The sequence below is a fragment of the Lepidochelys kempii genome, chromosome 11 (assembly GCF_965140285.1).
Source record: "Lepidochelys kempii isolate rLepKem1 chromosome 11, rLepKem1.hap1, whole genome shotgun sequence".
NCBI lineage: Eukaryota > Metazoa > Chordata > Testudines > Cheloniidae > Lepidochelys > Lepidochelys kempii.
Window position 1 is genome coordinate 18,173,747 of NC_136390.1, and position 26,039 is coordinate 18,199,785.

At 43.0% G+C, this 26,039-nt stretch overlaps 1 protein-coding gene and 1 long non-coding RNA gene across 4 annotated transcripts in view; one reads left to right on the forward strand and one right to left on the reverse strand.

Moving 5' to 3' along the window:
- The window catches only part of LOC140895500 (uncharacterized), a 36,351-nt gene extending 12,241 nt beyond the window's left edge, over nucleotides 1-24,110 (forward strand). For all 3 annotated transcript variants that reach the window (XR_012154216.1, XR_012154215.1, XR_012154217.2), the window contains 3 exons: nucleotides 19,733-19,880; nucleotides 20,740-20,868; nucleotides 21,174-24,110. This is a non-coding gene — a long non-coding RNA (uncharacterized LOC140895500). The remainder of the gene's footprint in view (nucleotides 1-19,732; nucleotides 19,881-20,739; nucleotides 20,869-21,173) is intronic.
- Nucleotides 1-26,039, reverse strand: part of TMEM163 (transmembrane protein 163) — a 158,318-nt gene that overhangs the window by 5,099 nt on the left and 127,180 nt on the right. Inside the window, exon 6 of the mRNA XM_073305305.2 lies at nucleotides 18,263-18,374. Coding sequence (XP_073161406.1) covers nucleotides 18,263-18,374 — 112 coding nt within the window. The remainder of the gene's footprint in view (nucleotides 1-18,262; nucleotides 18,375-26,039) is intronic.

Here is a 26,039-nt window from a genome sequence, read left to right on the forward strand (position 1 = left end):
GGTTAGCCCTTCAAAGGCCTTTCCTCTTTTAGGGCGTTTACTGTCACTCCTTGACATCCTGCTTTTTAAAAGAAAAAGTCCTTCCTCTTGCTGCATATTTGCAGTCACCTTTTTCCTCCCAGACTCACACTTCACTGTTTCACCCTTTCACGGTCGGTGGTTTGTTTTCTGCTGAACAATGGCCTTCCACCACCAGCCCTCAAAGGCCAACTCATCATTCTATAATTTCCCACTGTTAACAAGGGTGTAACTGCGCTGGTGGTCAGAGTGTCTGTATAGATCAGATGGTGGCATCTGCCAGCACTTTAGATATCATTTTAGGCCTGCTTGGAGCAAGATTCGAAGATATATTGCTTTAAGTGCTCTAGTATTAGGAACAGTGGGAAACTGTAGGAAAAATAATGTGGTTCAAACACAGCCAAAGGCTCTAACTCTCTGCCTGCTGAAGCTCTTAGCCTAGTCTCTACCTGTTTTATATTGCACTAACTGCTATGACATCTGGGTGCCAACAGACCATAGTATCTAATACTCCCTGTCTATGGTACTCATATGGGTCCCATCTGAGTGCCTCTGAATCTTTATTGTATTTATCCTCACAGCACCCCTGAGGAAGGGAAGAACTATTGTCTCTTTTTTATGAGGAAATGAGGAACTGAAGCACTGGGGTCCTGATTTTCAAAGGTCTTTCAGCCTGAGAGACTAAGGGCATGTCTGCACTACAATTAAAAAAAAACCATAGAACTGAGTCTGAGCCTTCATCATCTGACTTTGGCTTGGCTGTGGGGCTAAAAATATCAGTGTAAACATTTGGGCTTGGCTGTAGCCTGGGCTCTGAGACCCAACCCATTCATGAGGTCTCAGATCCTGGGCCACAGTCTGAGCCCAAATGCTTACGCTATTCTTTTATAGCCCCACAGCCTGAACCCTGAGAGCCCTGAGTCAGCCAACCTGGGCCAGCCGTATCTGTGCGGCGGGGCTTTTATTGCAGTATAGACAATACCCTAAGTGACCTGCCCAACATCACACAGGAGTTGTCTGGCAGAGCAGTAAAGTCTCAGGCTTGTCCCTAACTGCTGGGGCATCCTTTCTCCCCTTAATTTTTTGTTCATTCTCCTTGTTAATTTCCAAGGGCAAAAGGGAACTCTGATTAAAATTCTATGGCATGAGATAGCCTTCCATTTGGAAATGCTGCTTCCCTCTCAATAGTAAATAAACCCCAGTGCCTTGTATCTATCACTCAAAAGAACCTGAGCAGAGTGGTTGTTAAGTGATGCTCTCTTATTATTAGGAATAATAAATGCTGTACAATGTAAAGGTTTTTTCATCACAGGATCTCTGAGCACTTTCAAACCACTGACTGAAGCCTCACAACACTCCTGTGGCTGAGGTAACTGTTATAACCCCCATTTTACATATGGATAAACTAAAACATAAAGGTACAACTTGCTCAAAGGTCACACAACAAGTCTGTGACAGAACCAGGAACAGAACACAGGAGGGGCAGGCCCCATTCTCCAAACACTAGACTATCCTGTTTCTCTTAGTAATGGCCTTGCAGTGGAAGACCAATGCTCTCAAAGAGAGGAACTAGGATCTGGGAGTGTTTTAGCTTTTGGACAAAGGGTTTAATTTTTCTTTTGACGTTATCATTGCAGCCCTTTCCCAAGTAATGCAAGATTGTTCCCTACAAGCCATTTTCTAGTGTTTTGTCCGATCTATCTTTGAGTCCCAAGCAATTCAGCTTTCACTGGTTCCTTCTGGGAGACTGTGCCACAATCTAACACATCTCAGAGCCAGAGAGTTTTCCTTAAACATTCACTCTCTAAATTTCATCCCATCACTCCGCAGTCTACTATCCTATGTTCCATTCTTGTCCTTGTTTACAACCTTCAAGTATGGGCAAACTGTTAGGCTAATAGAAGACTGAAGAGAACATCACTACACATATTTAGCTCTTTAAGCTCTCCTACATCAGTCCTTCCTGCCACATAATCATTTTTGTTCTTTGAGCTTTCTCTTATTTCTCAGTGTCTCTCTGGTAATGTGTGGAGAGGGAGGTGAGATGGAATCAGTTCTGAACGCTAATGTTCCTGAGGTTTGAGTTCTCAGTAGAATACCATTTGGGCTAACTGTTGTTTATTTGTGTTCACACAGATTTCAGCACGACTATGTGCTAGGTTTAAAAAAAATAGCATTTCCTAGTTCTGAATGTTCAGAGGTGGGATTTTCAAAAACGCTTAAGTGATTTAGGAGGACATGTCCCACTGACTTTCTCCTTTGTGTCAGGTACTCTGAAGTCACTTAGGCACCTTTGAAAATGCCTCCCATTGTGTTTTTGAGAATATGCTTGATAATGCTGACTAGATCTAGTTTACCAACACTTGGGGTCCGGACAGGAAGAAGCAAGCTGGGAAAAAAATGGTTGTTAGAGAACATCAGTGATTGTTCTTCATGACTGTAGCCCGCATTGGCTTAGTAGGATTTACAGTATGAACCTGGAGCTAAGGAACTTTTAGGCCACAATTCTGCCCTGAGATCTGTAAGCCTCCAAATGGAAGGTGTATGGATATTTGAGGGGACAACTGGCTCCTTGGAATGTAATTGCACTGCGGAATTGGTCTGCTCTCTCAACCACAATGGCAAGGACACTGGAAAAAATTCACCTAAATGAAGAGAAATATAATTTGGACAATTCAACCCATGGCTATACCCAGAAAATATTCTGAAACAAGGCGCAGGTCTACACTACAGCCAGGATCGATGTTCTGAGATTGATCCATCGGCAGTCGATTTAGCAGGTCTAGTGAAGATCCGCCAAAACGACAGCAGATTGCTCTCCAGTCGACCCCTGTACTCTACCCCCAATGAGAAAGTAAGGTAAGTCAATGGGAGAGTTTCTCCCGTCGACTCCCCACAGCAACTCAACCTAAAGTACGTTAACTCCAGCTACGTTATTCATAGGTCGACTCACCGCGGTAGTGTAGACATAGCCAAGGACACTTGTGCACAGACCTATATTGCCATGAACTCTATAGAGTGTACACGGAGTAAGAATTCTAATCAGAAACTCCCCTCTACTCACATCCTGACAGACTCATCTTACTGCAGAACACTGGTGCTCCTCCGTGTTGAATATACAGCAAACTTCCTATCCCACAGAGAGCTGTGAGGGTGAATACTCAAACCAGCTATGTGCCATTCTGTATGCACACAATTTGCTCTGGGATGATGATGTTGCTGACTACAGTTCTTGTGTCTGGTGGTTCAAGCTTTGTCATCTAACAGAAATACTGGAGAAGGAACTTGCTTCTCAGCATAAGGGAGAAATAACGATCCAGGGGCAGGATTCAAAGAACTGAAGATGTAAATAATTGAAACCACATAATAGAGAAAGAATTAGCCCTTCAAAAAAGTGAAGATAACAAATTAACACAGACAGGGTTTTTTGTTCCCTCCACAGGTTGTAGCCTGAGTTTGAGTCTTATATTACAGACAGTTAAATACCTCTCTGAAGTACATTTAGTATTTAGCGAAGAGACTCTTCTGAGTCTTGAGAAGAACTCTGGAGTGTCCAATGATCAGCTGCCAGATCATGAAGGTTGTATTAAATACTTCCCTTGAAGCACATCACTAGCTCACAGCCTCCTCCTACTAATACCTCAGGCATTTGAAAAGTCAGGCCTTGAGCAAACTGGCTTGTTAAACCTGTTGAGAAATGGATTTTTTTTCATGTAAAGCCCTTCAACACAAAGTTAGCCATAGAAATGAAATCTCTCTGTGCTCAGAACAAAGGTAGGTACTGTGACAGTTTAATCTGACATCCCTCACATGGATTCTTTCAAAAAAAAAAAAAAAAGGAGGACTTGTGGCACCTTAGAGACTAACAAATTTATTTGCACATAAGCTTTCGTGAGCTACAGCTCACTCTTGATAGAAACAGTTGACATGTCCCTCGGATAAATGATCTGCCTAACATTATGAAAGACTGACATGTCCAGCCTGTTCTCAGGGGGGGAAACCCAGCATTTCTTGCCAGTGACTGCCATTCACTGTCAAACTCTCCCTTCCTGGGTGAGATTATTGTGTTACTGGCGGCAGAAGCACCAGATCACCACTGACCTCTGAGACAATTCTCAGTCTAGCTTCAGGCCAAGCCATAGCACAGAAACAGTGCCAGTCACACGCCTTACCAGCAGCAAAACAAAAACTGGTGATGTAGAAGGAGAACCAGAAAGGAACAGATACACACAAGACAAAGGAGGACAGGATTTTTGAAAATACCTTCTTACTGCCTGGAGTGGGGGGAGGGACTTTGACAGATAGCAGAGTAGGACAGAAGTCCAAAACACGTGTGGCAGATAGGGGGCTCTTGCCCCTTCCAACTCCCTTTTGGTTCTCTGATTAGCTATCTATTGGCTGGGAAAGGGGGATGGGGCTAGTTGATTGGCTGCTGTCTGCCTCTCCTTGCCTACTTAAGCTGAGCTAGGGCTTTTCAAAAGCCTCTTCGTGTATATTTACACTGCAGTAAAAGACCTGCTGCATGGCTACAGCTGGCCCAAGTCAGCTGACTCAGGCTGATGGGGCTCGGGCTGCAGGGCTAAAATTGCAGTGTAGCTATTTGGGCTTGGGCTGGGGTCCCAGAGTTCAGGCTCCAGCCCAACCCCAAACATCTACACTGCAGTTTTTAGCCCAGCCCAACTCAGTTGACCCGGGTTCTGAGACTCTATACCAAGGGGTTTTCGTTGCTGTTCGGCCATGCCTGGAGAAAGCATACATGTGGGCAACATTGCAAGAATCATGGGACCAGAGCCAGCACATGGAATCTTTTAGGTTCCCAGCTCCAGGATGCCAGGACAAGGAAGGCTCGAGGTGGCTTCTACAGCCAGGCGATGCAGCACCCAGAGGAAAGGTAGGCACTGTGGGACCACCCCTTCCTGCTTCTGGGGGCGCACTCTGGTAGAGAGGTCTCTAGCCTGTCATGGGGGTCAGACACTTGGTTCCCCGACCTAAAGGCACAGCCTGCTCAAAAAGTAGGAGTCCTGCAGGGTGGGTGGGTATTGATGCACCTTGCTTCCAGAGCTGCAGAAAATTCAAAACAGAGGAAGCTGCAGGGGACTCAGCAGTGCACCATTGCCCCTCCCTGCTGCTGGGAGACAGGGGCAAGGATGTGTGGGGTGGCTGCTGCTGCCATAGGAACATCCTGCTGCCAGGACTGTCCATGGTGCTGCTGCCCTTTTCCTCACCCTGCTCATGGGGGAGGGGGTTGGGGCACACGGGAGGCTGCTGATGGTGTGGCAGAGGGCATTTCAAGCACCATTCTAGGAGACATTCAGCTGGGACCTGGCAAGATGCTAAGTCCCCTCCCACCCTTATCTCATGGGGGAGGGTGTTGAGGTCAGGGGACAGCATGGGCCCTGCTCTCCACCCTCCAAACCCCACCCCCCAAGGGGGGCAGCTCAGGACTGCAGAAATAAGGCATGGGAGGAGGATTGGGGCAGCTACTGCAGGGGGGAGGGGCCTGGGAGTGGCCAGAGGCCTTAGAAGGGGTTTCCTCTCCTGTTCCCTTGGGGGTGGGGGCAAGTCCAGCCCTCATGGAGACACTGAATGGCGGCCTCAGAGATGGGCAAAGATTACTTTATGCCACTTTGTCAAGCAATCATGGACCTAAGGTCACTGCCCCATGGGGGAGACAGATTGTCAGTCTTCCAGGACTTCAGAGTGGATGGGGACCACTGGCAAGGGAACAGTGGTGAGGAGGGGAGCTGGAGGGGGACACTCTCTAGCCTGGATTGAGGATCAGAGTAGGACAGAGATTTCAGTGGACAGTACCCAGGACCTTGGTTGGGACCATTCACCTTGCAGCTGGCGGACAACAGATTCCAGGATTTTGCCCTGTTTGCCAACAGAGATCCACAGGTGATGCCCAAGCAACTGTGGACCCTTGGCTGCTGACAGTCACAGGAGTAGTCAGGAATGCAGTTGCCCCAACGACGGCCTGTGTGGTGTACCTTACTGAGTTCACGGAATCTAAAGCTCAGGAAGGACTCCAGCATCTGTGACCCCTCCCTTAGCATCAGGTGGTGAGGGATGCCATGTTCTTGGTGCACTACGGGTTGGCTCCCTCTACTATATCGGGTCAAATAGTAGGACTGTCCTATTGGTGTAAGCTAGGTTTCCCAGGCCTATGTAGAGATTTCCTAGAGTGGAAGCTTTTGGTCCAGAGACCAAGGGCAGAGGAGGGGTGACAGGATCTGCATAGCCACTGATATTCTTTCAGAGTTATTAAATGGTTTGCCCAGGATATGCAGTGCTGTGAGGGAGGCCATTACATTCAAGGCAGCATTTTTTGTGGCCGCCTTTGGTGCTTTCAGGGTAGCAGTGCCACAGACAACGACAGACAGGTCCAGGTGGGCAGTTTAATTACCGAAGGTACAGTGTCACTTGTGCAGTGTTGCTGCATTTAAGGTTCTCTGAAGTAGATCAGGATGGGAATGAGGCCTCAGTAGTGATATGGAAATATGCAGATGGATGCCTGTGCTCTGTAAGGGCACTCAAAGCTTTCCCAGCCAGATGGAACCAGGAGCCAGGCCCACAGTTTTTGCACGTGATGGTAGCTTCCTGACAAGACACCAGTTTGCTGCAGTAATAAAAAAAAAAAAGCTTTGGCCTGCTGCAGTCTCAACCCAGTTAACTTTAGCTCATATTCTTTCAGGACTGGGGCAGTAGCATCAGCGGGCTTTGACTTTTGTTAGGTTCAGGTTATAGGACGCTAGAAATCAAATTGTTACAGAACTTTTGTCCACCCCCGGGGAAAGGTTGCTGGGACTGGCATTAAGTGTAACTAACCCTGTCTGTTTCTGAACCGAGGAGATATGCAAAGCATAGTCGATGTTTGAATTTGCAGACACTCTATAGGGCAATGGGCCTGCAAGAAGGTAGCCAGGTCAGCAGATGGATCACTGCTGGGCTTCCAGGCTGAAGCGGTACATATGCAGTGGGTTCAACAGGACAGGCATGCTGTGGGAGCAAGCTGCTTTTGGTATGGCAGATGGGACATGAGCTGGTCTTGGCACTCATTGATGCTGCTCGTTGATGATGGGTTGATTAAGCATTTGGGGCTGAATGTTGGTCAGGCAGCAGAGCAGGTGCATCATAATTGCACTGCAAGACTGAAGCCATTGGCCATTGATGGTATGGCCAACAGGGCATGAGCTGGTCCCATCACTCACTGATGCAGATAGCTGATGTTGGATTAAGCAATTGTGGCTGGACATTGGCCAGGTCAGCAAGTGGATTGAAACTAAGCTGCAAGGCTGAAGTCGTTTGCCTTCAGTGGTGTGACAGATCATGAAGCATGAGCTGGTTTCAGCACTCGATAGCCAAGCTACAGCCACTTGATGTCCTGATTATTCACCTGGACAGAAATAGTCCAGGGGACTGCACAGGATTAAATTTAGGGACTAGGATACAGAGGGTTGTGGAGCTCTTCCTACAAGGCACTTAATTTGTCTGGTCAGGGATGCTTGCAAAATGAGTTTGGTGCGGGGTTATTGAGCCAGCTCATGTCAACACAGCAAGAAAAAATGTGAACTATGAGGTAGCTGTGATCATTTTGAGAGTTTGGAGGTGGTGGGGTGCTGGTGGGGATAGCACCTAGTGATATCAGATACAATAGACCTGAGCTCTCTAGGAAGGGGATGGAGTTCATCTGTCAGATGCTGGGGCTGACATTTGGCTCCATGACCTCAGGGATTGGGTCAGACAGGAGATGCATACCAGGAAGGAATATATGTTCTGAGACACAGACAGGAAGAGGTTATTAGGGATCTTTGATAGAGTGATTTTTGTTGACAAAAGGAAAAATCCAAATTTGATAACATCAGTAGACTTTTATCCTCTACACAGGCAGCTACTGCAAAAAAGAAATGCTAGCATAATGGTAATGTTAAGGTTGGCATATCAAACACTCAAGTCAGCAAACTACTCCAAATGCTCAGGTAGCTCTAGCACTGTATAGTTCCTATTAATTAATATGATTAAGTATACAAGGTGTGTAAGGTGGATGAGTTAATATTGAGGATGAATCCCAACATTTGCCTTTTGAGTGCTTGATCTCACCATGCTGAATTAATACCAGTTCTGCATTTAATAAAACACAATATGCGCAAACATTTTTGTACCTGTTCAACTTCAAGGGCTCGGTCTTGCCCTCAGAAATATGAACATGACTCTCACTGTAGTTGATGAGAACTGTGTGTGAGAATTTGATTCAAAAAGTTTGCTTGGCGAGGTTCCTGGAATATCCTACTAGATAGTGTGTTGTGATGGTAGAATGCCCCCGGTGGTGCTACATTTTGCATTATAATGTAGAAGAAAACAATGCATTCTTGATTGGTGATGCAGCATGATACATATTAAGTCTGAGACTACTGCTTTAGAAAAGTACCATCTATGTACTGTCCCACATGAAATATAGACCTCTGAGTTATTTTCCTGAGCTGGCCACAAGATGTCACTCTTATTCCACAAAAATCCTGTACAACTGCATTCGTTCGGTGGTTGCATATAATATTTACCTGTTGAAGAATGAAATTTGATCTTAAAATGTCTCATTGTTTTCATTCTGTATTTTGCTATGTAATTTATCTCTTAAAAGAAATGAATGAACTGTTTTAAATGTCTGCTGGTGTTTTGTTCTGTTCTAGTCTTTGGATTTAGGAGTTGTTATGGTGGGAGCATGGGGCTGTTTGTGTTGGCTGGGAAAGAAATGTTTTCAGTACATGTCACTTTCTTGGTTCTATATTTTGTAGTTCAAAATCTTTAATAAATGCTAATGGAGAAATAATTACAATTTGAGAATGAGTTCCCCTGAGCTCCGTAGTGGAAGTGTTATTTCCAAAGTCTCTGGGATGAAGACTTCACAAACTATATAGCACATACCATGTTTTCTCTACACATCATTTGTATTCCACTGCATGGTAATAAGACATTCAATCCCCTGTCATTCATCACCAATGAAACATCCTATGACAGTTAGGAGCTGGTGATAATAACTTCCCTCATATTGCCAGTGCTGAAGATGTGGATAATTTGTAATAATACTCCTATCGTGTCTTTTGGCATTTCTATCACATCCATCACCATAGGGTCTCTAGATGCTATATTTTTTACACTAATACAATCATTCTTTATATGGTGAGCTGCCCTCCTCTATACCTGTAACATGGGTGTTATCTTTGACCCAGCCCTCTCTGTAGATCATCATATCCAGGCTGTGTCTAAATCTTACAGGTTCTTTCTGCATAGCATCTCTAAAATTTGGGCTTTCCTATCCATCCATGTAGCTAAAACTCTTATCTAGGTCCCTCATCATTTTGCATCTTGGCTACTGCAACGTTTTCTTCTCTGGCCTTGATGAATGCAACCTTGAGCCACTTATATCCATTCAAAATCTGCTATAAAGATCATTTTTCTGGCTCCTCATGTTGATCATGTCAACCCTTTCTTTGCATTTTCAGTTGGTTCCCCTTTCTCCACCACCTCAAACATAAGCTACTTGTCTTCACTTACAAGGCCCTTCTCAGCGTATCTCCATCCTACCTAGCGTGTCTCATACTTGTTAAATTTTCAAACAAGCACGTTAGTGTTTCCTACCATGCTCCCCCTCATGCTCGGGAAGGGCAAAGTTACCTTGCTGTCTTCCTCCAAATCTCTCCTTAAAACTCTCCTGTGCCATGATGCTAACAAAATCTTGATATTGCCTAGCAGGCTAGTATGCTGAGGCAATTGCCTGTCATACTGAGCGATATTGTCTCATTCTTTCCTTGTGCTCCCCCGGTCTGTCACATCCAGCTCTTGTCATGTATGTAGATTGTAAACTTTTGGGGGCAGCATTCATCTTTTTGTTCTGTGTTCATACAGCGCCTAGCACAGTGGGGCCCTGATCCATGCCTAGGGCTCATAGGCATTACTGCTATTCAAATAATAATTATAATATAGAATCATTCACCAGAGGATCCCAAAGCATTTTACAAACAATCATTTATACTCAAAAGAGTGACTCTAGAAATGGCATTCAGGGATTACATGTTTCTCAATGACTCAGTAGCCAATTACTGAGTTTACAATTGTAAAGCTGTCTACCAGCACTGCACACATGTTACTGAGATCTGAAAGTCAAACTTTGTTCTTTCTGGCTCACACATCTGCCTCGGTGATAAAGATTCTGCAATTTGTTAAAAATTCAGATGATGTGCAAGCCAGACAAGAACACTCTCCCATTGTTATGCTGACTAAGCAGTGTCAAGAGGAATTTAAAAAGGGGAGGTGGGGGCTGGGGGCAGTAAAAAATTTATATTTGTAACTAATTTTAAACAGATGTAACTCTAGAAACAGAAGATCTGTGGATGAAAATGGAGTTATTTTTACCTAGTTATTTTTTTCTCACTATAATTGTTCATTAAGATTCATGGGATCTCTGTATTAAATGCATTTCACAGATGAGAAAACTAAATCACAAGAGGATATGTACTTGCACACAGCATTTCAGTGGCAGAGCTGAGAATACAAACAAACTTATTGTTTCAGTCTACAAATAAGAGTCAAAGGACCATAGTTAATTACTTGTTTGGAGGTAGAATCTGGAGGCCTCCATCTGCATCAGGCCCCCACTGTGCTACTTGCTATACAAATATAGAAGCAGAAATGCAGCTTACTCTGCTAAGCTTACAGTGTAAGAGCCTGTCTTGGCTACATGGGAAAGTTTCACCAGTTACACAGGTATAATTATACTGATATAGTTAAACCTCTATAGTTACATTGGTATAACTCCCCATGTGGGCATTCTTATTCCAGAATAAGTGTTTTTTTTTTTTCAGTTTAGTTTAAACTCCTTTCATATGACAAGCTAAACTGAAAGAAACCACTCATACTAAGAGTGTCCACTGGTATACTGGTAAGTAATACTATATCAGTGTAAAGTCACACTTCAGCTTATATTGGTGTAACTTCCCATGTAGAAAAGCCCTAATTTGAAACAAGATCCATCAACAGAATGTAAGACACAACAGGATGGAAATGGGTAGGGAGCAGTGGGAAGACAGTACCTTGCAGTTAGTAGTTAGATGGTTCCAAATCTGAAAATGTGTAACTAAGTAAATGAAACCCTATGCCCCTGACTATCATTCAACCAAAGCATCCTTCAGTGCCTGATTTCTACAGGCATCACTGCAGAAGTGGATGTTGCAGGTGAAAATGGTAGTGGCCTTGTATATTAATTCAGAAAGATCATTCCATGCAGCATGAGAGAGCGAGAGAGAGAGCGCCCAATCCTGAGAGGCCACAGGCTAGGATCATCTGGGTGTATATATCACCAAATCAATTCCCTGCCATTGCAGACCCTCAGGCACTGATGGCACCATAGTCCCTGCTGATCACTGCTTGTGGTATTCTACAGTGTAGTCTCCAGAGGGCTGTAGTGCTTTGGTCTAGTTACGATTGTTGGGCTTGTGCAAGGGTGTTTTGTGGCCTGTGATATATGGGAGGTTGGACTAGATGATCTAGTGGTCCCTTCTAGCCTTATACCAGTGGTTCTTAACCTGGGGTGCACGCACCCCTGTGGGTGCAAGATGCCCTTTCTGGGGGGGTTGAGACATGCCAGATTTTTTTAGAAGGTAAATCATCGAAAACACAAATTAAGCACAGGCACGTAAGTACAATTTCATCAGACCTATGTATTTATTAACATTATACATTTTTTTAATGATTACTGTAATATACAAACAAGAATATATCTAGGTTTAAAGAACTGACGTACTTCAACGATTTTTGATAAGGGGTGCAAGAACATATTTTGATTTTTGATAAGGGGAGAGAGAACATATTTTGAGAACCAAAGGGGTGCAGGCTGCAATCAAGGTTAAGAACCACTGCCTTATACTCTGACTCTATACAGTATCAGGCCACTGGAACTCACACAGAAATCAGCTGGAGTTACAGGTCTGCACCTCATCTCTGAATTTGGCCCATGGCATTTAAGCTCTTCAGAAAAGGCATCCTGGCACCCAATCTGTTTTTAGTCTGCAAAGGGCTTTGCACACCTACAATATTTTGCTGGGTAAATAGTAATCATTTGTCTTGCTGGCATTGAATGAATTTAGATTTTAAAGAGCTATGATTATCAAATCTTACAGTAAATCAAAAGCTTCTGAACAATTAGCCTTAATAAGGAGCTACACCTCTGAGAGAGATTTTGCTGTTTTGAAGAAAAAAAAAACGTTTCAGAAAGAAAATGACAGGTTCCCTTTGCTCTAATAAAGATGCTTGTGGTTCTACAGCATGTCATAGCAGGAAGTAAATTAGTAGGAAACAGAAAACTGCTAACAACTGACAAGCAAGGAAAGTGCTAAATCAGTGTCTCGATTGATGGCTAGCACTGTCTCCCCCTCATTATTTATAAATTAAAAATAAAGTCATCCTGCTGAAGATGCAGTTTAACCATACCTGCAATATCAACCTGCTACATTTTCTAAAATCCCACTAAGAGAGACAGAGACTGGGGAAATTATAGTTTGGTCCCCAATTCTTCTAATCAAAAGGTGAGCAGGATCCAAATCAGAAGCAATACAACTAACACAAGGATATAATTTGGGGTAAGAGAGACTTCTGTGCCATTTCTGCCACGCAAAGGATTCATTCAAGACCAGGCTTCACAACAATTTGTCAGAAAATGACTATTAGTCAAAACCAGAAGTTATTGTGGAAAATTCAATTAATTTCCTGTTGAAATTTTTTTTTAAAAAAACAAAAGTTTCCATATTGTCAAAACATCCATTTTCAAACCAAAATGTTCCATTTTTGGTTTGAAACAACTTTTCATCTTAGAAAACTAAATTAATTTATGCAAAAAAAATTTAAAATGAAGTCAAAATTTAAATGAAATTTTTCTAAATTATTGAAACAAAATGTTTTGATCCAATCCCCTAAATTGGGAGGATTTCTGATTCGTTAAATTTTTTGAGATTTTGACTGATTCAGAACAGGATATTTTCCCCTAAATCTCAAATTCTCACAGGACAGGAAAACCGATTCTAATGCAACTCTGTTCAGGACTCTAACTGTAAGGATCCAAATTAAAGAGAGAGAAAATGTCACCTATATATATATATGTATGTGCAGGAAGTTCTGAGTTCCTGTAGCTCTGTGACTGATCCCAGAGACCATATGGAATGAATTCCATTGGCTTTAAGGGCTTTGAATATCTCCTTCCGTTTTAAAGTCTGTTCTATATCTGGGTGAGGCAGTTCAGGGAATGTCTACACTGCAAAAAAGAAAACCCGTGACAGTGAATCGATTGCTTTGAGCTTGTGGGCCTTGCACTACAGAGCTAAAAATAACAGAGTAGATGTTCCCTCTCAGGCTCTGAAACCCACCGAGGGGAGTGGTTAAAAATAACCCTGCACCAAGTCCACACTAATGCTTCCACCATTGCTAGCATTACTGAGCCTCCACAATGCTAGGCCATTGATAGAATATTTTTTATATAGACTTTGTGTCATGGCCAGCTCATGGGCAGTCAAATCCAGTAGTGGGAATCAAAGTCTGCAGTCATGAGAGAGGAGTCAAGAGTCTGCTCAGTCAGGATGCTGGAGGATCAAAGGCAGGAGACAAACTGGAGATCAGAACCACAAGTTGATAACGAGATTCAGGCCTCATCAAGATATCAGGGGGTCAGAGGCAGGAGACAAACTGGAGGTCGGGAACCACAAGTCTGATGCCAGCAGTCAAGCCAGGTTAGAATGCCAGGAAATCAAGCCGTGGGAGAGGGAGCAGGAGCAAATGTAAGGGGGCACAAGGTACACACTCCAGAGCAGAGTGGAGCCCAGTTGTTCAGAGAATTTCCTGTTCCTGTTGCCAGTTTAAGTGGGCACAGCAAGCCAATCAGCTGCTCCAGGACTCTGGGGATGGAGACCTAGGGATGGAGCTGGGCTATTGCCAGCAGTCTGCCAGGTGGAGGGTTGGAGCATGGCCGCTCCCATGAATCCTGCAGACCCAGGTTTGAGAGCCGTGGGCCATGACACATTGTAGACACGGTTGCACCTGATACACCTTAGTAAACCCAGAGTAACATCATTTACTTCAAACCATTTACCTCCAAGCAACGAGTTTCAGTGGAGTTCCTCTGGGTTTGCACCAGTGTGAATGAGATTAGGATCTGGCCTGTTGTATTGAAAATATTTTTTTTAAAAGACAATACAACTCTAAGTCCTCATTTTGAAAGACACATAGATGTGAACGTTCTGGGACAAGAACCTTTTATCTTATTCATGTAAAACTCCCAGTGATCTGCCATCCATCTTTCATCTCACGTGCTTCCCAATGGGCGTTTCGGATGAGTAAAGCAAACAGGATTTGGCCTTTCATGAATGAAAATCTCCTCAACATTAAGACAGATGAGAATTCTATTTGCATACTAAGAATAAGCACTCAGTGGCTGGGGAGCTCATATGCTATAAAATAGACCATTGTCAAGGCTGTAGTTCATACTTTTGTAAGAAATGTAACATGCAAGGGACACGTTGCCTGTCAAGCATATAATATCACTGAAATAACTTAATTTGTTTACTCATTATAGACAGAACAGTATCCGAATCCTGTGTCCCTCTTGTCTTTCAATTGCTTCCTATGCGCCTAAGTGCCTTTGTATGTCACTTAAAATTAAGGGAAAACAGAGACCGTTTGCTTAAGTATACAACCGACTGCATTGTGAAAGTTGTAACCTATGGCAACCCAAATAATTATTTGGTATAGCAGCCTGAAATTCAGATTCTAAAGACTCGTGTAGTAGTAGAAAATGAAATACTTGTTGAATCAACTTTGACCAGAGACACCATAATGGTATGGTCTGGGGTCAAAGATGTGGGTTCTATTCCCAGCTCTGACTCTAATTTGTATGATTTGGGGAAACGAACTTACTGGTAACGTGTCTCAGTATCATCATCTGCAAAATGAGGCTAACACACACCCAATCAGAGAGATTAAGGCTTATTTCTTTTTTGTTTGTAAAGAGCTCAGAGATCCTCAGTGGAAGGTGCCATAAGATTAATACTACAATGTGAAATCTATAAGGAGCAGAGACCTTAACAGATGATGCCTATAAGAACTTGTCTGAATGACGAAGGCACATAATGCTCCCCTCCCACTGACCCAGTAGCTCCTTCAACGCCTCCCAGCAATGTGGTTCCTTTAAGATTTTACATAGGAGAGACAGGTGGCCAGAAGCTGCTGAAAGCCACACCAGGGGGCATGACTTAATAACCTCAGCGGTCCCCATGACTTCATAGTTCTGGATTCAGTGAACAATCCTAAGGGATGTTAGGAGGGAGGTGTCTGTAGCAGGTCTGGGAGGTCAGAGTCAGGTGGGAAAGGAAGTAGTTAAGGGGAAAAAACATTCACAAAAGTGAGACATGGGCTAGTTACCAGGGATGAACTGGAGATGGATGGGGAGAGCTAAAACCAGCCTCTAAATGGATAGGGGAGGGTTGCGGGGAAAACACAGAATGGAAATTAGCTGGCTGGAGTGGGATGTGGGGTGGAGGGGCGAGGGAATCCGTAAGACTAAAAAGTCTCCAGAGACAAGTGAGGCTCAACAGAAAGCTCCCGTACCCATTTAGGCCCACTAGTCTGTCAGTGACATTCAAGGTCAGTTTTTTCCTAATATCTAAACTACATCTCACTTGCTGAAGAGTAATCCCTCTACTTCTTGTCCTACCTTCAGTGGACATGGAGAACAATTGATCACCACCCTCTTTACGACATCCCTTTGCATATTGGAAGGTTATCAGGTCCTCTCTGTCTTTTTTCAAAACTTAACATGCTCAGTTTTTTTAACCTTTCCTCAGAGGTCAAAAGAAAAGGAGTACTTGTGGCACCTTAGAGACTAACCAATTTATTTGAGCATAAGCTTTCGTGAGCTACAGCTCACTTCATCGGATGCATACTGTGGAAAGTATAGAAGATCTTTTTATACACACAAAGCATGAAAAAATGGGTGTTTACCACTACAAAAGGTTTTCTCTCCCCCCACCCCACTCTCCTGCTGGTAATAGCTTATCTAAAGTGAACACTCTCCTTACAATGTGTATGATAATCAAGGTGGGCCATTTCCAGCACAAATCCAGGTTTTCTCCCCCCACACACACACTCAAACCCACTCTCCTGTCGGTAATAGCTTATCTAGAGTGATCACTCTCCGTACAATGTGTATGATAATCAAGGTGGGCCATTTCCAGCACAAATCCAGGGTTTAACAAGAACATCAGAGGAGGGGGGGTGGGGGAAGGAAAAAACAAGGGGAAATAGGTTACCTTGCATAATGACTTAGCCACTCCCAGTCTCTATTTAAGCCTAAGTTAATTGTACCCAATTTGCAAATGAATTCCAATTCAACAGTCTCTCACTGGAGTCTGGTTTTGAAGTTTTTTTGTTGTAATATTGCAACTTTCATGTCTGTAATCGCGTGACCAGAGAGATTGAAGTGTTCTCCGACTGGTTCATGAATGTTATAATTCTTGATATCTGATTTGTGTCCATTTATTCTTTTACATAGAGACTGTCCAGTTTGACCAATATACATGGCAGAGGGGCATTGCTGGCACATGATGGCATATATCACATTGGTGGATGTGCAGGTGAATGAGCCTCTGATAGTGTGGCTGATGTGATTGGGCCCTGTGATGGTGTCCCCTGAATAGATATGTGGGCACAGTTGGCAACGGGCTTTGTTGCAAGGATAGGTTCCTGGGTTAGTGGTTCTGTTGTGGTCAGGTTTTCTAAACCTTTTATCATTTTTGTTGCTCTCCTCTGGACTCTCCAAGTTGTCCACATCTTTTCTAAAGTGTAGCACCCAGAACTCAACACAGTATTCCAATACTCCTCACCAGTGCCAAGTCAATGGAACAATTACCCACTGTTACTCACATATGATGCTCCTGTTAATTCACCCCAGAATTATATTACAACTGCATGACGTTGCCTCATATTCAATTTGTGATCCACTATTAACTCCCAGATCTTTTCAGCCTACCCAATCATTTCCTTTTTTGTATTTGTGCATTTGATTATTCTGTTCTAAGTGTAGTACTTTGCACTTGTCTTTATTGAATTTCATCTTGTTTTCAGACCAATTCCCTAATCGTCAAAGAATTTTGAATTCTAATTCTATTAGCCAAAGTGCTTGTAACACTTCCCATCTTGGTGTCAATTACAAATTTTACATGCATATGCTCCAGTTCATTATCCAAGTCATTCATGAAAATATTGAACGGCACTGGACCCAGGACAGACCCCTGCTAGACCCCATGAGATATATCTCACTTTGACAGTGAACCATTGACATTTCACAGAGAACTACTACTTGAGTAAGGCGTTTCAACCAGTTTTGCACCCACCTTATAGTAATTTCATCAGACCACATTTCCCCCATTTGCCTATGAGAATGTCTGTGTCCCCCTATGAGGGACTGTGTCAACTACAGCTTCCCTCCTATCCACCAGGCCAGTAACCCTCTCAAAGAAGGCATTTAGTATGATTTGGCATGATTTGTTCCTAACAAATCCATGCTGGCTATTATCCTTTAGCTCCACACAAATTGACTGTTTAATAATTTATTCCACTGTCTTTTCAAGTATTGAAGTTAAACAGACTGGTATATAATTCCTTGGTCCTCTTTGTTCCCCTCTTTTAATGATAGGTTCTATGTTTTGCCCTTCTCCAGTCCTCTGGAATCTCACCTGTTTTCCAGGAGTTCTTGAAGATAATTGCTAGTGATTCCAAAATTGCTTCAACTAGTTCCTTGAGTACCCTAGGATGATTTTCATCAGGCCTTGTTGACTTGAATATGTCTAACATATCTAAATATTCTTTAACCTGTTCTTTCCCTATTTTGGCTTGTGTTCCTTCACTACAATTGTTAAAATTAATTGTGTTAAGTACCTGGTCCCCATTAACCTTTTTAGTGAGACTGAAGCAAAACAGGCATTAAACACTTTAGCCTTCTTGAAGTCATCTGTTCCATATTGTGTAAGATACTAAATAATACCAGTGAATGGTGTTAGATTTCAGGTACCCCATTAGCCATGTGCTTTCATTTCAATATTTTGCCATGCATAGTTGCCCTTTTTTTCCTGAATCTTCAGCCAGTTCTCAATCCACATGATATTATTTGAATGATTTTGTATGAGGAATGAGATATTTTCCTACTCACCATCAGTTACCAGTGCTCTGCTTGTAAGGACCTTTCCCAACATAAATTTGATCACTGCCAAGATAGAGCAAAGGATTCCACTTAGAATGGAGACACTAAACAGAAAGTCATCCTGCAAGAGAAGAGGGTAGATATTAGTATGTCTTTCACACCTAGTTGTCCTGTATATTAAATGCCAAATTCTATTTTGAAATAGCTGACTTATCCAACAACAAAAAAGACTTTCTGAGTTATGATTTCCATTCCACCCTTTGCTCGCTCTGGTGTGCCTAGTTGCTTCATCACACATGGTTAGTGATGGGCCCAAGCACAGACTTTTGGCTCTTGAGCCAAACTACTCAGAGTTAGGGGATATTTTGATCTGGGTTTGACTGGAGGTTACTACTCATGCAATGGTTAGACAAAGAAGCAATCTGTTAACTGAATTACAAAGTCATACTGGCTTCCTTACTTTGGTTGATTTTGATCTGCATATTATTATTTTAACATCATTTCTGGGTGTACAATTTCCTATTAGTTAAAAAGGAGGGGGGCGGGGTGTACTAAGACCAAACCCTGGTGTCAATGAGGTCGATAGCAGTTTTGCTATCCATTATTGTTTTCTGCAGCTGAAGTCCTTGTCTCGCAATCTGCCATTTGATTTTGCTTAGTTTAAGCTATTACGACATCAATACAAATACATGAGAAACTTCTATTCCACACCACAAACAACTGAAATCCTTCCAGTGACGTATGACTCCTGTAGCCCATTGATAACTGCAACACAGTGTTAATAGAACTGTCTTGAATCGTGTGAGTCATCTCATCTCTGCAGCTTCTAGTAGTTCAATGTCAATGGGCCCCTGGTATTATGACAAAAATATTCTGGCACAAACCCTTATTGACAGCAACAGGATTTGGCATCAACTTGACGCATCTCACCCATGTTATCAGCAGAGGTAACTACCATGATGGAAGACATAAGGAAAGGGAAAAGAGGCTTTGGAAGGTACAATGGGCATTGGGAACAGAGCATAACATCTTTAAATAACTCACTAAGTGTAGTTGGGAATCATATAAATTTCTATTCTATTTAGGGCTCTGAGATCGATCCACCGGTGGTCGATTTAATGGGTCTAGTAAAGACCCACCAAATTGACTGCAGATCGCTCTCCAGTCTACCCCATACTCTACCCCGACAAGAAGAGTAAGGTAAGTCGATGGGAGATTTTTCTCCCGTCGACCTCCCGCAGTGTAGACCCCGTGGTAACTCGACCTAAGGTACGTTGACTCCAGCTACATTATTCACTGGAATAGACTCATAGACGTTAGGGCTAGAAGGGACCATTGTGATCATCAAGTGTGACCTTCTGCATGTTGCAAGCCACATAACTTCACTCACCCCATTCAGTAATAGACCCCTAACCTCTGGCTGAGTTACTGATGTCCTCAAATCATGATTTAAAACTGAGAATTCACCATTTACTCTAGTTTAAACCAGCAAGTGACCTGTGCCCCATGCCGCAGAGGAAGGTGAAAAACTCCCAGACATGTCTCATGCTCCACCCCCAAGCTGGCCTGGGTGGCAGTGGTGGCTCCAACTCCCAGGACCACTTGCTGCTTTGTTACTGTAAATAAGGTATGTGTTTAACATCTGTCAAAGTATACACTGGACAGGGACTGGAGTGGAAATAACTGTTTTGTGATTTGTGCCGCACCGGTCAAAAAAGTCACAAGTCACCACTGCCTCCCAATGATTGTTGTCAGTGGAAATCCTTGTAGCACTTATATCATAAAATGGGTGGGGGGAGACTATGTGAGGGTGGTCTGACTATATGACCAGCAGCATATGATCAGCTCTCAAGTAGCACAGCTCCACCAGTGGGAGTGAGAGTGTAGATTGGCCACTGGTATTGTACCCACTAGGCTGACATCTGTCTTTTCTCAAAGTAAGATTACACAGGATGTAAAAATGCCAGCAGGTGTCTGCATGAGAACTCTCACTGTTGCCAGTGGTGGGAAAAGTGTAATGAGGACAAGGCCTGCCAGGGTTTCAGCACTTCTCCCTGGTCAGTATGATACAGGGGTCTTTTCTGTCAGAACTACATATGCTAGAGTCTTCAGCATGGTTTGACTGGCATCGCTCTCCAGCTACCATCCCTATCCATGGCAGTCAGGGACGCATGTTTAAATAGTTCTGATCCCCATGTGGGCACAGCCTAATTAGTTCTAAATGTTAAATTTAAACAGACATGTAATCAAATTAAAAGGGGGCTACCAGTGTGCTTATGGTATGCCTTGGATTTCTTTAGAGATGAAGGAAATTTTCCTTATATATTCTGGGAGGAAAAAAAAACCCTTCAGCTGCTGATCCTAAATATAGATTGATATTTTCACCTCTATATATGTGCATTAATTATCATTCATTCTTTGATTAATTTCGTCAAATGTCCTGATGCTCAAGAAGAGAATAAACCAGATCTTATTTCTCCATTAAGGAATCTACATTCTTCAGAGAGTGAAATGTGCCCTAGCTTTGTGAAACTTCATCTACAAATGCAAAGAAACAATTCACTAAGCACTCAGTGGAGCAAATGCCGTGTCTCTCCTATATCACGCTCACCAAGGTAAGACCTAGGGCTGAGATAACACAAGCTTGCGTAACTGGAATTTTTTGAGGTGGGATTTAAGTTTAGTAGTTTGCTCAAGCCTAGGGCATCAAGGAGTTTTAGGAAGCTAAATCAGGTGGGCATGGCTTTGGGATACAAGATAAAACTTTAACGGGTTAAGGAATGGAAGGTCTTTATTTTTCAGGGCTGGGGCTGAGGTATCCAAAGTCCAATAGTCCCACATAGTCATTTTTAAAATCTTCTCATAATTTTAAGAGCTCTTCCTCTGTGTAGCTCTAAAGCTTCTCTTTCTCTCACCGCAGAAGTTGGTCCAATAAAAGATTACCTCACCCATCTTGTCTCTCTTATATCCTGGGACACGGCTGACAACAATGGACGATATAATTTTAAGGACAGTTACAACCTTTTCCCACATAGGCACATGTTCCACAAGTGATAGATTTACTTGAACTGTCAGGAAAATATTTCAGTTACATTGTGGATTTCATGATCACCAGCTATGATCCTTTCAAAGATGATATACTTCCCATTAAAGCTTTATTGTGGAAATCAGTGAGTCCCTTTGCTTCTGTAGCTTTCTGAGGTTTTAGTAAGTGATACATTGTTTGCATGTCCTTGCTGCTTTTTCCAGCATTTGGGAGAACAGTGAACTTCAACAGTGCAGATCAACCACTTAGTACTTTATTTACAAATTCAAATGTATAATGTGTAATAATTTGCCACTGTATAGTCACATGACGTGCTATGGCATAGGGTGCTATATTTATTCTGTTTCTGCCTTATTCTGCCAATTAGTGGGGAATCTGATAAGAAGACATTTTTCTCACTTCAACCAGAATTCTTTCAATCTGGTAGTCAATTTATTCAGTTTAGGAGTTTGTAGAAGTTGAGAAACCTGCATTACATTTATATGTTATCCATGGATTCCAGTAAACTGGAATATTACCGTGGTTTGGTAATATGACTCCAAAGGATTGTGGGATGTGACTGCAAAGAATGGTGGGATTAGGTTCACAATAAACAAGTGTGGCTCCTTTTAAGGATCTCAGGTGGCGAGAATCTGAGAATTCTTGGTCCAGGAGATATTCAAGTCTAACTATTCATTCAGAATCTTGAAAAATGTGTGTCTGATTCCTTCTATTATAGTGTTTGCTTTGTTCCTTCTGTGTCAGACCTGTTCTGAGAAAGGCTATGATTTGATGCTATATGTGTTTTGCAACATAAGGATGTGTAGCATAGGTTTGTGTCCTGAAATTCAATTTACTTTTTCTATGTTTTGTCATATCCCTGGTGCCTAAAATGTATTTTGCCATTTGTTATGACTGCCCTGTTGTGAGTTACTAATGTGATTGGAATTTGTCTAGCCAGTTTATTGGAATCCATGGATAACATATAAGTGTAATCCAGGTTTCTCAATGGACAGATATAACTTCTACAAACTCCTAAACTGAATACATGAATGTATTATTTCTAGGGGTTTCAGAAAAAATATTTCTACATACTTTATTTTTGTTATTGAACTATAGAACACAACTTAAGTACGGTTATAATTATTCACATAGTGCAATAGGGGATCTGATGACTAGAAGAATTGGGATGTGGATTGGGTGACCAGATATGTTCTTCCAGCTCTTATTTTTATGGCAGATGTACAAAGTGAAAAATAAAAAACAGAGTTCCTGTTCCAAAGAGCTTAATTTAAACCCATAAGACACTAGGGACCAGATTTTCAAAAGAGCACAGTTTGCATATCAGTACCTAAATGAAATATGATAGTAGATGAAAGTTTTAAACAATATCCACAGACTGGCATTAGGTACTGTGGCAACTGAGTACTTTATAGATTAGATAGGTAGACTACAGAGAGAGGGGGCAATTTTAAAAAGTAAAAGGGTTTCCAATTCTAAATCCACTTTCCTTAATCCCTTAAAATGCTCCCTGATTTTCCAGGTGCACAATACCTAGAAATAGGAAGAATGAGGCATCTCTTGGCTCAGAGCTAGCAGGGGGGTTTGGCAGGTGGAAGAGGAGTCCACTCAGGGCACCTATCTTGTAGATAAGACTGAGGAAGAGTTTGGCAGCTAGGATGGGAGATGAGAGTGCCAGTTTTGGGTCAGTAGGTGAGAAGGTAGCATGAAGGGAGTCAGCTCAAGTTGCTTGCTGGGAGATAGGTTGCAGTAACATTCAGAAGCTAAGATAAGGTGGGTTAAGACAGTTGACAGAGGATGGCAGGAGGGTTATGAAGCTGCTTTATGGGTCAGGGAGATTGTGGTAGGGTTTGGCAGTTGGGAGAAGTCCAGTGGAGTGATTTGGGGTGGGTGTTAAAATGTTTGGAGTTATTGGCACAAGGAGGGATTCTTGCAGGTCAGTTGCTTTGGGGGTAGGGATATGAAACTGATGTATACTCTAATATGTAGTATCACAGGGACCTAAGAGTTAAATGTGTCACTCTATGGCTGTGAAATAATTTTCTTGCTAAACTAACTTGTCCTTCTCAGAAATGACTAGAAGAGAGACAATAATGGAGATCTAAATTAATAAAATAAGTCTGACCATCTGGCACCATGTCCCTTGGGACCTTCTCTCATCCCCACCTTGTTTGTACCTCTTGCCTTAGCATCTGAAAATCACAAAGGGGGGAGCGTATCTATGCAGTCTCACTGTTCATTTTCTCTGTGTTATGTTAATTAAAGCAATAGCAGTGAATAGTAACAGATTAAATTTTAGATGCTGAATGTTCTCCATACAATGGAATCTTGTCATCCTGGTAAATAGAAGCTCTTTCCTTTTCCTCTCCCCTTGCTCCTATGTTGCTCTCCGTTTTGAGTGTCTGTACCCACATCTCTTATATTTATTTATAAATATTTATATTTATTTATGTATTTATTTATTTAAAGTGAGTGAGCACATATTATTTCATATTTAAACTATCAGTGCACGCTTAGGCTGGTTCAGTGCTGGATGGCCATTCTCCAAACCACACAGGTGCAAGCCACACTGAGCACATTATAACAGTGAGAATCCTGTACAAAACAACCTTGTGCTGATGTATAATTGGAGTGACCCAGTAGCTGCCTTATAGAACATGGTTAGAACACTGATTCAAGGCTGGTTCATAAGGGAGGATATCTGAGTGCATTTCTTAGGGTACAGCCACACTGTAGCTGGGACCATGCTTCCCAACACAGACACTTGCCGCCTCTATTCAAGTGAGTGCACTAAAAATGTGACTGTGTGGCCAGGGGTAATATGGACAGCAGCTCAGGCTAGCCACCAGAGTACATTCCCTAGGAGGCCAACCCAAACTATCATGCTAAGCCCCCCTCCACGGACACTACTATTTTTAGTGTGCTACTTGAGCACACATCTATCTGTCCACCCATGCTTGGGACGCATGATCCCAGCTGCAGTGTAGATGGACTGTCATTTCGGCATTTTAGAATTAATATTTAACTTCTTTTAAAACATTGTGCTCTTTAAGTTGTCAGAGAGAAATTATTTCTAGGAAAGGGGAGCACTCAAGTCTTGCCCCTTGATAAAGCCATCCAGCAGCCCCCTATACTTTAAACAAGTGCATTTTGACCACCGGAATAGGTGAGAACAGGATAATGACAGTTGTGTGTCCACGCTGCATTTAGTTAAACTCAAACAACCTTAACAGTGACCATCTGTTAATTAGCTTAGTCCCTGCAACTTAAGCAAGTTTGCCTGTTGGGGGATTAGCAGTATCTTTACTCATATGAGAAGGGAAGAGTCTGAAGGAGGGAATGGATATAGCCTCAAGATTTCATTTCATTGTTGTTTGTCACTAGAGGGATTCCTTCCAAATGTTTTCAATGGGTCAGACCAATATGTCACCTCCAATGTTTCACTTCTGAGTAGCCTTTGGATTAGTAGTTGGAAGAAACTCCAATACAACCCCCACAGCCCCGTTACTAAATTTAAGCTATTATTTATTTGTAATATTTATCTTTTCTGCTTCTCTCTAATTCCAGGTGTAACGAAGTAGGAATGTTCTTAATGTTTTCTCTGAATACTGTGTGGGTGTCTCAATTTCCCCTAGGCATTTCTTAATTATCTAGGTGGTGGAATAAGGGGATGTGATTGTGGCAGAGCCCTAGAGGGCCAGTGTGATGCTGTCTGCACAGAGAATGGTCGACACCCTGTCTCCTGGCAACTGATGGCCTGGGCCCCACCTCTGTAAAGCTGCCAACTGAAGGTGTTGGAGAACAAAGAGATCAGGTGGCCTCCTGGCCTGGGAAAGAGACAAAGGCCAGAGGAGGGGCAAGAGAGTTTCAATTTGGAGCTGGCCAGGGAAATGGAGGGAGGCCCAGGTGGGGCTCTGGGCTCCCTGCCCCCCAAGATGGACCTGACTGAGGGGTCCTGTTTCCGGTACCTACAAGCTCTGTTTTAGACCGTGTTCCTGTCGTCTAATAAACTTTCTGTTTTACTGGCTGTCTCAAAGTCACGTCTGACTGCGGAATTGGGGTGCAGGGCCCTCTGGCTTCCCCAGCAGCCCCGCCTGTGCGGACTCGCTGTGGAAAGTGCATGGTGTGGAAGGGGATGCTGAATGCTCCAAGGTCAGACTCAGGAAGATCGAATCTGTGTAAGCTTCTTGCCCTGGAGACAGTATGCTCACAGAGAGGAGGCTTCCCCAGAGTCCTGACTGGCTGCTCGGTGACTCCGTGACACCAGGCTACAGAATTTCTACCAGTTGCTAGTCACTCACGTCTGCACAATTGGAGTAAAACAGTGGCTGCCTTGCAGGGCACAGGTTTCTCTCCCCACTTTACTTTCAGTCCCTCCCACTTATTCCTGTCTTTGGGGTGTGGTGAGGGACTTCCAAGATCCTCATTTCACTCTCTGCTTATTAGTGTTGGGCAAACAGACCATTATTTGTATTTGGCTAATATTTATATTGGGGGGGAAGGTGTTCCTCTTGTTTGGACGATGTACAGACCACCTCCCTCTCACCTCCCCAAATAACATTGAATGGTGGAAGAACAGCTTCTTCCCTCCAGCAGTTGGGTGTCTCATCATATAGAAGGGGTGTCAGGAGTAGGACAATCTTCCTCAGCCCCCTGGGATGGGTCAGATACACTGGGGCTTGGATCACCTTTTGCCAGTTCCTCCTGCAGTTGGAGTGCCAAGACCAGAATTGTCTTCAC